Source organism: Coregonus clupeaformis, chromosome 12, assembly GCF_020615455.1.
Source record: "Coregonus clupeaformis isolate EN_2021a chromosome 12, ASM2061545v1, whole genome shotgun sequence".
Classification (NCBI taxonomy): Eukaryota; Metazoa; Chordata; class Actinopteri; order Salmoniformes; family Salmonidae; genus Coregonus; species Coregonus clupeaformis.
Genome location: NC_059203.1, coordinates 10,632,244 through 10,646,319, shown reverse-complemented (window position 1 = coordinate 10,646,319; position 14,076 = coordinate 10,632,244). Strand labels below are relative to the sequence as shown.

Here is a 14,076-nt window from a genome sequence, read left to right as displayed (position 1 = left end):
ATGGACACCGAAACAAATGAAGACATTATTTAACTGTAATAGATGAGAACTTAACCTTTCTAACGATACCTGAATTCCTTAGATTATTGCTGACTGTTTGAAATGCAGTGTATTTTGCTAAACTTATTTAGAGAAAAAAACTACATATATCATGAATCACCCATAAGTTTGAAAAACTTAGGCCATATCGCCCAGCCCTAGGAGACATACTGTCAGACAGCTCTAGTTAGATACCTGTCCTCTGTACAGGGTTCTAGCGTAGGATGGGTTATGGATTGGGGACATTCTTTCAACCTACCTTTACTTGACGACATTTCCTTCATTCTCTGTTTAGAAAGCATCAGCGTCTTATAAATGCCTGTGTCCAGTTGTAGGTGGAACTTTGATAATGAGGTAATACTCAGAGAATAAATCCACTTTTTGTACCGAGTGCCTCTTGCGTTTGTATAAATATTTGTTTGGGTCGTGCTGTCATCTTCTACATGTGGCTGCAGCTGACTATTTCTTGCAAAGATGTTGGGAAATGCGAGATGTCCAGCAGCTAAAATAGCGAGGGAACTCCTCACTCGGTGCAAAAAGTGGATTTCATATTTTTATGAATATTCTCTGGTTTTTGGAGTTCCACCTGCAACTAGTAACAGGAGTTTTTAAGACCACGCCAAGTTAAGGTCGGTTGAATCTTGTACTGTATTGTCTATGTACCATCTGCTCGACCTCAGACACAAGCTAAAGCTTTAGATATGCCACAGCGGTTCATGCCTGCTTGGCTTACCATAACACACACACACACACACACACACACACACACTGGTGATGCAGGTGAACTAGTCATACTTGTGTCTTGGATGAAATTTAATTTCTGCTGCTTCATTTTGTTTCCTATCAGAATTATCCCGGTCTGGTGGTGGTGGCGCCAGTTTAAACCGGTACTCTGCACTCCAGTCCACCCCATCTCATCAAACCACCCCACCCGCACAGAACCCAGAGTATGACACTAGAAGAACCTTGGGCAGGTAATGATCACATTTTGAAACTTGTGTATTATGGATTTGGTCTCATTTCAGGGCAAAACATTATCTCATGTTGTGTGTGTTTTCTCCTCCCAGTCGAAGCAGTGCAGGGAGAGAGCGAAGTGAGAAGCCCCTGAGCCCAGCTCCGTCGCGGCCCGGTTCCTTCGTCCGAGGTGGCAGTGCCAAGGAGCTTCTGGAGAGCCCGGCCCTGAGCCCTGAGGAGCCCCGCAGAGAGCTGGAGAGCCCCAGGAGGCCCAGCGTCAGCGAGGACAAGACTGAGCCAGAGCGCAGCAGTGCCAGGGAGCCTGGTGAGGGAACAGGACCGTTCTAGACTGACTAAACATACGAAGTCAGTGGACACACACTCACTCACACACTCCATAAGGGGAGCACTCTTGTAATGGTGTTCTTTCCCATACAGTGAAAGCAGAGCCTGTGGTGGCCCAGTCTCCAGACAGACCTGCCCTCTCTGAGGAGGAGATGGAGAGGAAGTCCAAAGCTATCATTGACGAGTTCTTACACATCAACGACTATAAGGTGCAGTCATTTAATAATGCTATTATATTGCATACTGTATGTGAATGCTTTTGTATTTTACTCTCTACAGGATGTTTGTAAAACAAAGATATGTTTTTGTTGTGTTCTCTGTAGGAGGCTGTGCAGTGTGTGGATGAGCTGGACCTGTCATCTCAGCTCCATGTATTTGTCCGTGTGGGGGTGGAGTCCACTCTGGAGCGCAGTCAGATCACACGGGACCACATGGGCAAGCTTCTCTTCCAGTTGGTGCAGCAGGACATCCTGCCCAAGCCCCAGTTCTTCAAAGGGTCAGCCTGCCTACATTACCATCTGCTCTCATTCAACCTGTGTCATCTAACAACTGCTGTGTCTAAAATGACTGTCTCATCAGATTATCTGTGTTTCCCTCAGGTTTGCTGACACCCTTGAGCTGGCAGATGACATGGCCATTGACATTCCCCATATCTGGCTGTACCTGGCCGAGCTGCTCAGCCCTGTGCTGAGAGACAGGAGCTTCTCTATGAGAGAGCTCTTTAGGTAACACCACTACTCTACAGCACCATAATATTGTATTTTTATCTCCCTGTAAAGCAATGGAGATCAAGAGGGGTTTACTATTGCATCAACAGAGTTTATCAGTTCAGTCCAGATGCAACCCACATTTATTAAGATCTCACAGTCCGCAGGATGACCAAAATGTACTCCATTTCGTTGCCTCTGTCAAAGATTGCTGCCTGTGGCTATCTCAGTTCACTCATTATGGAGTGTTGATGTTGGCTCTCACACCTCCATTCCCTGCTGTGGCTTTCAGTAAACTGAGATATGAAGGAAACCAGGATGGAACCGCCGGAGACATCTAACCGTTTTCTCTGTTTGTCCACAGTGAATTAAGCAAACCTTTACTTCCTGTGGGAAGAGCTGGGATCTTATTTTCTGAAATACTGCACATACTATGCAAACAAATGGTAAGTGACATTTTGTCGGTTTTACTCCTAGTTGAATATTTCTGGAGTGTCTTGCCCCTTTACCGCTTTCAAACAACATCTCCCTGACAGAGAACAGTGTTAACATAGCTGTCGAATATTTTTTGCATGGCTTTTGTGTAATTTAGACGAGAGGTGTAAACGAGTCGGGGTGCGAGTGCGTTCGAGTACATATCAAGTAAACAAGTCAACAAACCCATTAACTATTGGATGCCAGGGTTCTGACATGTTGTCCTGTCTGTCTCCTACACAGAGCCATAGGAAAGTGGGCACCTTGTGGAGAGAGTCGGGCCTCAGCTGGAGTGACTTCCTGCCAGAGGGAGAGGACGTCCAGGATTTCATCTCAGAGCAGGTTAGTGAGATAAACCCTCTGTGTTACGGCATGGAGGCATCCCAACAGAAACAGGTTCACAGCAACCTAACCCCCTTCTCTCCTCTTCATGTCCCATCCTCTCCATGTCCTCCTCCTGTCAGAAGCTCCAGTTCACTGAGGCAGACTGCTCTAGCCCTGAGGCAGCCCTCGCCACGACGGCACTGTCCCTCGTGGTGCTCAACCAGCAGCTAGAGAGACTGCTGCTGGAGGACATGGCCAGTGATGAGCAGATCTTTGACTGGGTAGAGGTACGGACTGTAGTATTACGCCCACCACAGCTCAGCACAGCCACGTTTGACTTCATGTCATACACATGTTGTGTTTATGCATGCATAGTGTTTCATATTTCAAGTGAAGTGTCACAGATGCAGGCACTGATATCGAGAAGCTTTCACCTGTGTCTAAGCGGAGCTCCTTTGTGCTCCTCTGTTGTCCTCCACATCCCAGGCAAATCTAGATGAATCTCAGATGAGCTCCTCTCTGTTCCTGAGAACTCTGATGACGGCTGTGTGTAAGGCAGCGGTGAAAGGTAAGCGCTCCATTCTTTTAGCTAGGAACAGATCACTGTTGTTTTTATATATTATATAGCTAGAGGAACTCACAACAATTCTTTCCGTCTTTGTTTCTTGTGTAGATGAAAGTGCTTCCTGTCGAGTGGATGTAGCCATCATTCAGAGGAGATTGCCCGTATTACTCAAGTACATTAACTCAGACACTGAGCGACAGCTACAAGCACTTTATGCACTTCAGGCGCTGATAGTCACTTTGGATCAGCCTCCTAGTAAGTAGCATCCCACTCAGACCCTTCAACCTCAAGATTCACTATAAAGATATAAGCACGGTTCTGTCTCCCGCCCTGCAAAGATAACCATTTTACATTTCCTTTTTTGACAGAAGATGTAATTTCATGTTTTTTTTTTATCTCATGCAGCCATTGCTATTATATAAAAATAATGTATTCACTAACCTACAGTCATAGCTATACCCTCACACACACACTGAAAACTGAGACTCATATTAGTTATGGGATTTTATGGTTATTATAGCACTTTTACCCTCTTGTCTCTCTTTCTCCAGACCTGCTCCGGATGTTCTTTGACTGTCTGTATGATGAGGACGTCATCTCGGAGGACGCTTTTTACAAGTGGGAGACCAGCAAGGACCCAGCAGAGGAGCTGGGCAAGGGTGTGGCTCTCAAGTCTGTAACGGCTTTCTTCACCTGGCTGAGGGAAGCCGAGGAGGAGTCGGAGGATAATTGACAAGGGAGCAGGCGGCTGCTGCAAGCCCCCAGGACAAGAGGCCAGCTGTTGCTACATAGAATAACTCCATCTTCATAGCAAAACAAACAGACAAACCTACAAACCGCGCGGGCAGGACGACATGTTTACGGCTGGAACTTTTTCTGCAGTACGGTTCTGAGACATGCCACCATTTTGAGTTTGAATTCCAACAGCTGAAGCACTAAATACCTGTATTATACATAGAAAATATTTTTGTTTTACATTTTAACTTTTCTTTTGTTACTTTTTAAGAAGAGACTTAAAGATACATAGGTTCCGGACTCTTTAATTTATTATTTTTTTAAGGACTGCAAATATGGACGTTTATTTAACATTTGCAGATTCTCATAATGAGGAAAACATTGATGACTAATAGAAATAACAATATTATTAATTATTATAACAATAATAATAATTGTGAAATAAATAGCCTCCCTGGATTCCACGTTGTTTGGTTGAAAACAGGGTAAAAGGTTATTTTGGGATGAAGGGGAAGGCAGAGAAAGGGTGGATGCACAGGGACAATTGACATTGTAAGACAGAGGTCAAGGGTTATCAGTAAATAACCACAGGAAGTGTTCTCTCTGCTTTGGCTTGCTCTCTGTGATATGTACATAGACCTCCCAAGAGGAAGAGATATGCATTCAAGAAGCAATGCAAATCAGTCCACAAAATAACATTAAATGAACATGAATAAACAACAATGGATAAAATGCAAGATTAAAAAGAAAATGCCAGGGTTGCTGAACATGAAGTGCTTGTAATACTTAAGACCTACAGAGCAAATTAAAAGCTTGTAAATACATTAAAGACAAAAAAGGTACTTAAAAAAATATTGCAAATGCAATGGTGATTTTGTGGAGAGATGTCTGCACTGCAATGTGAAGATTTGTTACTGTGTTTTAACATTGCTGGCAATGCAGTCTGAAGTTGAAAGTGAATTATGTGTTGAAAGTGTGGCAGTGTTATGTGCCATCTCTAAAATGAGGCTACAGTATAGGGATTGTGAAAGATATTGAGCAACTCTTGAAGGACAATGGAAGTTAACTAGAACAATTCTCTATTATTGAACCTTTTCTAATAAATACAAACATTTCTAGTCAACTTCCATTGTCTTCTAAGAGTTGCCGGTTTGCTCCTTTTATTAATGCATCTTGGTTGAATGGTTGAAAAGTTAAGTATCAACAGTACCTTTTCCTCCACAGGAATTGACCCTACATCTTATTGCATAGTTGAAGTCGGAAGTTTACATACACCTTAGCCAAATATATTTAAACTCAGTTTTTCACAATTCCTGAAATGTAATCCTTGTAAAAATGTCCTGTCTTAGGTCATTTAAAATCACCACTTTATTTTAAGAATGTGAAATGTCAGAATAATTGTAGAGAGAATGATTTATTTCAGCTTTTATTTATTTCATCACATTCCCAGTTGGTCAGAAGTTTGCATACACTCAATTAGTATTTGGTAGCATTGCCTTTAAATTGTTTAAATTGGGTCAAACGTTTATGGTAGCCTTCCACAAGCTTCCCACAATAAGTTGGGTGAATTTTGGCCCATTCCTCCTGACAGAGCTGGTGTAACTGAGTCAGGTTTGTAGGCCTCCTTGCTCGCACACGCTTTTTCAGTTCTGCCCACACATTTTCTATAGGATTGAGGTCAGGGTTTTGTGATGGCCACTCCAATACCTTGACTTTGTTGTCTTTAAGCCATTTTGCCACAACTTTGAAAGTATGCATGGTGTCATTGTCCATTTGGAAGACCCATTTGCGACCAAGCTTTAACTTCCTGACTGATGTCTTGAGATGTTGCTTCAATATATCCACGTAATTTTCCTTCCTCATATTGCCATCTATTTTGTGAAGTGCACCAGTCCCTCCTGCAGCAAAGCACCCCCACTGCATGATGCTTCCACCCCCGTGCTTCACGGTTGGGATGGTGTTCTTCGGCTTGCAAGCACCCCCTTTTACCTCCAAACATAACGATGGTCATTATGGCCAAACAGTTCTATTTTTGTTTCATCAGACCAAAGCACATTTCTCCAAAAAGTATGATCTTTGTCCCCATGTGCAGTTGCAAACCGTAGTCTGGCTTTTTTATGGCGGTTTTGGAGCAGTGGCTTCTTCCTTGCTGAGCGGCCTTTCAGGTTATGTCGATATAGGACTCGTTTTACTGTGGATAAAGCTAATTTTGTACCTGTTTCCTCCACCATCTTCACAAGGTCCTTGTTGTTCTGGGATTGATTTGCACTTTTCGCACCAAAGTACGTTCATCTCTAGGAGACGGATCGCGTCTCCTTCGTGAGCGGTATGATGGCTGCGTGGTCCCATGGTGTTTATTGTTTGTACAGATGAATGTGCTACCTTCAGGCGTTTGGAAATTGCTCCCAAGGATGAACCAGACTTGTGGAGGTCTACCATTTTTTTCTGAGGTCTTGGCTGATTTATTTTGATATCCCCATGATGTCAAGCAAAGAGGCACTGAGTTTGAAGGTAGTCCTTGAAATACATCCACAGGTACACCTCCAATTAACTCAAATTATGTCAATCAGCCTATCAGAAGCTTCTAAAGCCATGACATCATTTTCAGGAATTTTCCAAGCTGTTTAAAGGCACAGTCAACTTAGTGTATGTAAACTTCCGAACCACTGGAATTGTGATAGTGAATTATAAGTGAAATAATCTGTCTGTAAACAATTGTTGGAAAAATTACTTGTGTCGTGCACAAAGTAGATGTCCTAACTGACTTGCCAAAACTATAATTTGTTAGCAAGAAATGTGTGGAGTGGTTGAAAAACAAGTTTTAATGACTCCAACCTAAGTGTATGTAAACTTCTGACTTCAACTGTATACCCCGTAGACGAGTGAGGAAATATTGTAATGAACTAGCTGAGCCTGATGCAAGATGGGGCATGAATGTTGTAGGACAAGTCATATCTTGCATGTCTTAAATTGCCTTAGGATGTTTGCCAGCATTCCTATGTAATGCTCTTGTATCTATGACCTGTGATACAGATGTAGAGTCAATGAAGTGACACTCAACTGTAGTGGATGAGCGCAAACATCTGCAGAAGGCATTCGCATACAGCCTGCAGAAATGTAAGAGGGTAAGCCTGTATCACACCATTCTTTGATCACATTTCAGACTATTTCACCTTCTGACAGACTGGAAACCAGTATGGTATTGGAGCTGTAGTCTACAGTGGCTTCTGAAGGACAAAGGTTGGTGACTGGTAAGCATATCTGGGAGAGCCATATCCCAGATACTATACTGCATTATTTCAATTAGAATTGCAACATTGTCACTTTCAGGAGTTCAAAAGAATTGACAACATTTGGCATTCTATGGGATCGGCTTAAGCACAGCGCTGTGCAAAATCACTGGTTTAAAAATAACCTTGCATCCCAAATAACTACTCATTGGGTGCATTCCAGCAGGTCATCTTGCATTTCATGCCGTTGGGTTTTGTCGTGCTAAACAAATAATTTGATCTTGCAACACCTGGAGAAGTTTTTCACGTCTCAGGAAGCACGTATTGCTTGGGTAAACATTCTAGCAGGTACCGACATGTCTAAGTTGCTGTCTCTAGTTAGGTGCATGACGCAGTCACCAAACGGTTACATACCCTAGTCCATGGAGTATCCACAAGGTACACCGGATGGACCTTAAGTAATGCAGTACGAGGGGATCGACCAGAGCGAAATCCTGCACGGATTCACTGACCTTGATCACATTCAGTTATGAGTAGTTATTTTGGATGAATGTAAGGTGACTTGTTAATTGGTACTTTTGCACTGTGCCTTGCTCAGGATGATCCCTCAAATGCTCTGGTTTCATTCCAGGTTGTCTTCATTGCAGTCGAGCTGCACATCAGAGGATTCCTAGCTATGTATAATATTGATGTGGTTTCTGAGATGTTACACACTTCTCCAGGCCTTTTGAGATCTGCTCATCTGTACAGTGTGACTGCAATGATGACTACCTGGAACATTTGTGGATGCTTTCCAGATCCACAAGTGGTGTTCCAGGTTGTCATTTTTTTTTACAGATCATCCGAATGAATGCCTGGAGAAGTGTGTAACATCTTATCAACAACGCTATGGATATAGCAATCTTATGAGTTGCACAGTGCAACTGCTAAATGGCTGAAATGCCACCTCACATTTGAGTTCCAAGTAATCTTGTTTTGTGTTCACTTTGTTTGATTGTAATAGCGTTTCGATGTCATTCCTGATAGGTCGCGTTCCCCTGCTCTGATGTTGCATACATCAACCAATGGTTGCATGCCACGTCATCGACTGTCAGATTGCTATGACATGGTTAAGGTGAAAACAAGCTGGTGAGAATGGGCGCGTTCAAGTGGATCACTTGTCAAGTCGGTGCCCATTTTCGCCTTTCAAATTGTCTGATTTGCGCCTACATGAACTTTACAAAATCATGTGATCCAAGGTAATGAAGTTTTGACTGCAGTCAACTGCAAGTTTCTGCAATTGCTCTTCAACTTCATCATGCAGCCATCGCCTGCATTGTGGGAGGCTCTGTCACCCAATCATAGGGTGTTTTTGTATGACCCACTGGAACGTGTCCAAAGACATGACTGAAACAGGAACCAACTTTGCTGTGATTCATATATAGCATGCTACAGTGGATAAATACAAATAATTTAGATGCGATTTACAATGAACACACGTGATTTCAGTTTGAGAGTTAATGATATGGGGGTTGTAGACATGTTCATTTCGACATAAGGAAAAACGTTTATAAACAACACTGCCATGTTGATCTAAACCATGCTGTTGGAAAACCACAGTTAGTGTCTGACTTTCGGCTGTCGAAGTTGCACCTACCTCACCTGACTTCAATCCTCGACATTCGTCTACAGTTGGTTGCTTTAGCCTTACCACTCAAATGCGCCCCCGACATTCGTCTACAGTTGGTTGCTTTAGCCTTACCACTCAAATGCGCCCAATGTCTGTTGCAGTGTGTTTTTCGCAACCCCCACCAGTAGTGTGTGACATGACTACTGTCTACCTACCGACCATTCCCACAGATTCTCGGTTGTCAGTAGAGATTAGCCAATCGGAGAGCACGGACCTCTGCAAAAGGAGAGCAACAAAAATGAAAAGAGGGCCCTTTTCACAGTGTAATCTACCCCCTTTTCATCAGAATTGCTAACTAAAACAATAAAGCTGCATAATAGCTACATCTTTTTTTTTTCTAGAGCAAATCTTTACAACTTTTGCATCTGTTAGATAAGGGAGTTCCGTGCTTGAAGAAGCACTTTTGTTAGGTTTGATAATGGGCACTTGCGCATTAGTTCGCTAGCAGTAGCTAGTAGCATTATTATTAAATAACAAGGAATTAGCAAAGACAGTACAATATGAAGATAGGCATGAACTGCTTCTTCAATAGAAATCCCAGATGACGCTTGTAGGCGACGCTGGATAGCTAAACGAAAGCTTTTTACAACTAAACCACTCATTGTTCTATCTGTGGCTAAACTCGTGTATAAACAGGTCATCGGGTCTAGGTCGTGTCGCGCTGAACTGCGCATGTGCAGGCCGTGAAATCAAATTGTAAACGTGTCAGTTTGTCACTTTCACAAAGTTGGAGTAATATGTTTAACTACTTAAGACATTGTCTCAAATCTAGGCTGTGCCTTTAGATTGAGAAAATTAACAACTAAGGAAGAATGTATAACTTATGTTATTGACTTCTCTAACCCAGGCCTGGTCTGCTTGGCAAGCATTCCCGAAAGTTTCGCGAGGTTGCTCCTCTGGGTTTAGAAATTAGTTTCCATGAAGCAGCTTTCTGTTAGATGCCGTAAATCAGTCAGTGCAGTGTCTTTAGCTAGCTGTGTTAGATAAACGTTTAGCATGTAATTCGCTAGCTAATGTTAGCTAGCTAAAAATGTAGCTATGGGATTATGGATTTCATTATTAAATTGTTTCTTCATCTTGCTAGCTAGTTACTGTATATTTGTATCTTATTTTATCTAGTTATTGCCCCCATGGTTGACCAGGCTCTATCTGAACTACAGTCTGCCTTCATTGTATTACAGAAACTTTATTGACCTGAAATTAGTACTTAAAGTTGAAGTCAGGAGTTTACATAAACTTAGGTTGGAGTCATTAAAACTCGTTTTTCAACCACTCCACACATTTCTTGTTAACAAACTATAGTTTTGGCAAGTCGGTTAGGACATCTACTTTGTGCATGACACAAGTAATTTTTCCAACAATTGTTTACAGACAGATTATTTCACTTATAATTCCCTGTATCACAATTCCAGTGGGTCAGAAGTTTACATACACTAAATTGACTGTGCCTTTAAACAGCTTGGGGGGCCAGTATGAAAATGTATGCACTCACTAACTGTAAGTTGCTCTGGATAAGAGCGTCTGCTAAATACTAAACTGAAAACTGTAAACTGTAATTGACATCATTTGAGTCAATTGGAGGTGTACCTGTGGATGTATTTCAAGGCCTACCTTCAAACTCAGTGGCTCTGCTTGACATCATGGGAAAATCAAAAGAAATCAGCCAAGACCTCAGGAGAAATCCAGAAAATCACATTGTAGGATTTTTAATGAATTTATTTGCAAATTATGGTGGGAAATAAGTATTTGGTCAATAACAAAAGTTTCTCAATACTTTGTTATATACCCTTTGTTGGCAATGACACATGTCAAACGTTTTCTGTAAGTCTTCACAAGGTTTTCGCACACTGTTGCTGGTATTTTGGCCCATTCCTCCATGCAGATCTCCTCTAGAGCAGTGATGTTTTGGGGCTGTCACTGGGCAACACGGACTTTCAACTCCCTCCAAAGATTTTCTATGGGGTTGAGATCTGGAGACTGGCTAGGCCACTCCAGGACCTTGAAATGCTTCTTACGAAGCCACTCCTTCGTTGCCCGGACGGTGTGTTTGGGATCATTGTCATGCTGAAAGACCCAGCCACGTTTCATCTTCAATGCCCTTGCTGATGGAAGGAGGTTTTCACTCAAAATCTCACGATACATGGCCCCATTCATTCTTTCCTTTACACGGATCAGTCGTCCTGGTCCCTTTGCAGAAAAACAGTCCCAAAGCATGATGTTTCCACCCCCATGCTTCACAGTAGGTATGGTGTTCTTTGGATGCAACTCAGCATTCTTTGTCCTCCAAACATGACAAGTTGAGTTTTTACCAAAAAGTTCTATTTTGGTTTCATCTGACCATATGAGATTCTCCCAATCCTCTTCTGGATCATCCAAATGCACTCTAGCAAACTTCAGACGGGCCTGGACATGTACTGGCTTAAGCAGGGGGACACGTCTGACACTGCAGGATTTGAGTCCCTGGCGGCGTAGTGTGTAACTGATGGTAGGCTTTGTTACTTTGGTCCCAGCTCTCTGCAAGTCATTCACTAGGTCCCCCTGTGTGGTTCTGGGATTTTTGCTCACCGTTCTTGTGATCATTTTGACCCCACGGGGTGAGATCTTGCGTGGAGCCCCAGATCGAGGGAGATTATCAGTGGTCTTGTATGTCTTCCATTTCCTAATAATTGCTCCCACAGTTGATTTCTTCAAACCAAGCTGCTTACCTATTGCAGATTCAGTCTTCCCAGCCTGGTGCAGGTCTACAATTTTGTTTCTGGTGTCCTTTGACAGCTCTTTGGTCTTGGCCATAGTGGAGTTTGCAGTGTGACTGTTTGAGGTTGTGGACAGGTGTCTTTTATACTGATAACAAGTTCAAACAGGTGCCATTAATACAGGTAACGAATGGAGGACAGAGGAGCCTCTTAAAGAAGAAGTTACAGGTCTGTGAGAGCCAGAAATCTTGCTTGTTTGTAGGTGACCAAATACTTATTTTCCACCATAATTTGCAAATAAATTCATTAAAAATCCTACAATGTGATTTTCTGGAGAAAAAAAATCTCAATTTGTCTGTCATAGTTGACGTGTACCTATGATGAAAATTACAGGCCTCTCTCATCTTTTTAAGTGGGAGAACTTGCACAATTGGTGGCTGACTAAATACTTTTTTCCCCCACTGTATAAACACCATGGGACCACGCAGCCGTCATACCGCTCAGGAAGGAGACGCGTTCTGTCTCCTAGAGATGAACATACTTTGGTGCGAAAAGTGCAAATCAATCCCAGAACAACAGCAAAGGACCTTGTGAAGATGCTGGAGGAAACAGGTACAAAAGTATCTATATCCACAGTAAAACAAGTCCTATATATCGATATAACCTGAAAGGCCGCTCAACAAGGAAGAAGCCACTGTTCCAAAACCGCAATAAAAAAGCCAGACTATGGTTTGCAACTGCACATGGGGACAAAGATCGTACTTTTTGGAGAAATGTCCTCTGGTCTGATGAAACAAAAAATAGAACTGTTTGGCCATAATGACCATCGTTATGTTTGGAGGAAAAAGGGGGTTGCTTGCAACCCGAAGAACACCATCCCAACCGTGAAGCACGGTGGTGGCAGCATTATGCTGGGGGGGTGCTTTGCTGCAGGAGGGACTGGTGCACTTCACAAAATAGATGGCATCATGAGGAAGGAAAATTATGTTGATATATAGAAGCAACATATCAAGACATCAGTCAGGAAGTTAAAGCTTGGTCGCAAATGGGTCTTCCAAATGGACAATGACCCCAAGCATACTTCCAAAGTTGTGGCAAAATGGCTTAAGGACAACAAAGTCAAGGTATTGGAGTGGCCATCACAAAGCCCTGACCTCAATCCTATAGAAAATGTGTGGCCAGAACTGAAAAAGTGTGTGCGAGCAAGGAGGCCTTCAAACCTGACTCAGTTACACCAGCTCTGTCAGGAGGAATGGGCCAAAATTCACACAACTTATTGTGGGAAGCTTGTGGAAGGCTACCCGACACGTTTGACCCAAGTTAAACAATTTAAAGGCAATGCTACCAAATACTAATTGAGTGTATGTAAACTTCTGACCCACTGGGAATGTGATGAAATAAATAAAAGCTGAAATAAATCATTCTCTCTACTATTATTCTGACATTTCACATTCTTAAAATAAAGTGGTGATCATAACTGACCTAAGATGGAATTTTTACTAGGATTAAATGTCAGGAATTGTGAAAAACTGAGTTTAAATATATTTGGCTAAGGTGTATGTAAACTTCCGACTTCATCTGTATATGCAGATAAAACTAAGTATACTTTGTTTTCTAGAGCGCATACAAATAAGTCTGATTTAAGCGTATGTACTTTGGATGGTGTCAATATTGATTGTGTCCCTGCTTACAAATATCTGGGCATCTGGATAGATGAAAAGCTGTCTTAAAAGCATATTGATGAGTTAGTTAAGAAGCTGAGAAAAAAAATGTGCTTATTCTATAGAAATCCTGCCTCTCGCTAAATAGTAGAAAGCAGATTATTCAGTCGACGTTCCTATTGGTCCTATGGCAACCATCTACAGTGCATTCGGAAAGTATTCAGACCCTTTTACTTTTTCCACATTTTGTTACGTCACAGCCTTATTCTAAAATTGATTAAATAAATCAAAATCCTCATCAATCTACACACAATACCCCATAATGACAAAGCGAAAACATGTTTTTAAAAATGTTTGTAAATGTATTCCAAATAAATAAATAAACAGATACCTTATTTACATAAGTATTTAGATCCCTTGCTATGAAACTTGAAATTGAGCTCAGGTGCATCCTGTTTCCATCGATCATCCTTGATGTTTCTACAACTTGATTGGAGTCCACCTGTGGTAAATTCAATTGTTTTGACATGATTTGGAAAGGCACACACCTTTCTATATAAAGTCCCACAGTTCACAGTGCATGTCAGAGTAAAAACCAAGCCATGAACTCGAAGGAATTGTCCATAGAGCTCTGAGACAGGATTGTGTCATGGCACAGATCTGGAGAAGGGTACCAAAAA

The 14,076-nt window shown here is 42.1% G+C and overlaps 1 protein-coding gene across 12 annotated transcripts in view; it reads left to right on the top strand.

The window, feature by feature from the left end:
- Positions 1 to 5,223, top strand: part of LOC121577731 (eukaryotic translation initiation factor 4 gamma 3) — a 69,469-nt gene extending 64,246 nt beyond the window's left edge. For 8 of the 12 annotated variants that reach the window (XM_041891567.2, XM_041891571.2, XM_041891573.2 and 5 more), the window contains 11 exons: positions 887 to 1,013; positions 1,107 to 1,318; positions 1,432 to 1,547; positions 1,662 to 1,834; positions 1,938 to 2,063; positions 2,410 to 2,491; positions 2,763 to 2,861; positions 2,984 to 3,130; positions 3,330 to 3,411; positions 3,517 to 3,663; positions 3,960 to 5,222. In XM_041891567.2, the coding sequence (XP_041747501.2) occupies positions 887 to 1,013; positions 1,107 to 1,318; positions 1,432 to 1,547; positions 1,662 to 1,834; positions 1,938 to 2,063; positions 2,410 to 2,491; positions 2,763 to 2,861; positions 2,984 to 3,130; positions 3,330 to 3,411; positions 3,517 to 3,663; positions 3,960 to 4,141 (1,493 nt within the window). In that variant the 3' untranslated portion in view covers positions 4,142 to 5,222. Of the gene's footprint in view, positions 1 to 886; positions 1,014 to 1,106; positions 1,319 to 1,431; positions 1,548 to 1,661; positions 1,835 to 1,937; positions 2,064 to 2,409; positions 2,492 to 2,762; positions 2,862 to 2,983; positions 3,131 to 3,329; positions 3,412 to 3,516; positions 3,664 to 3,959 lie in introns of all 12 variants that reach the window. The other 4 variants (XM_041891568.2, XM_041891565.2, XM_041891564.2 and 1 more) reach the window with 2 other exon arrangements.
- Positions 5,224 to 14,076: the final 8,853 nt, after the last annotated feature.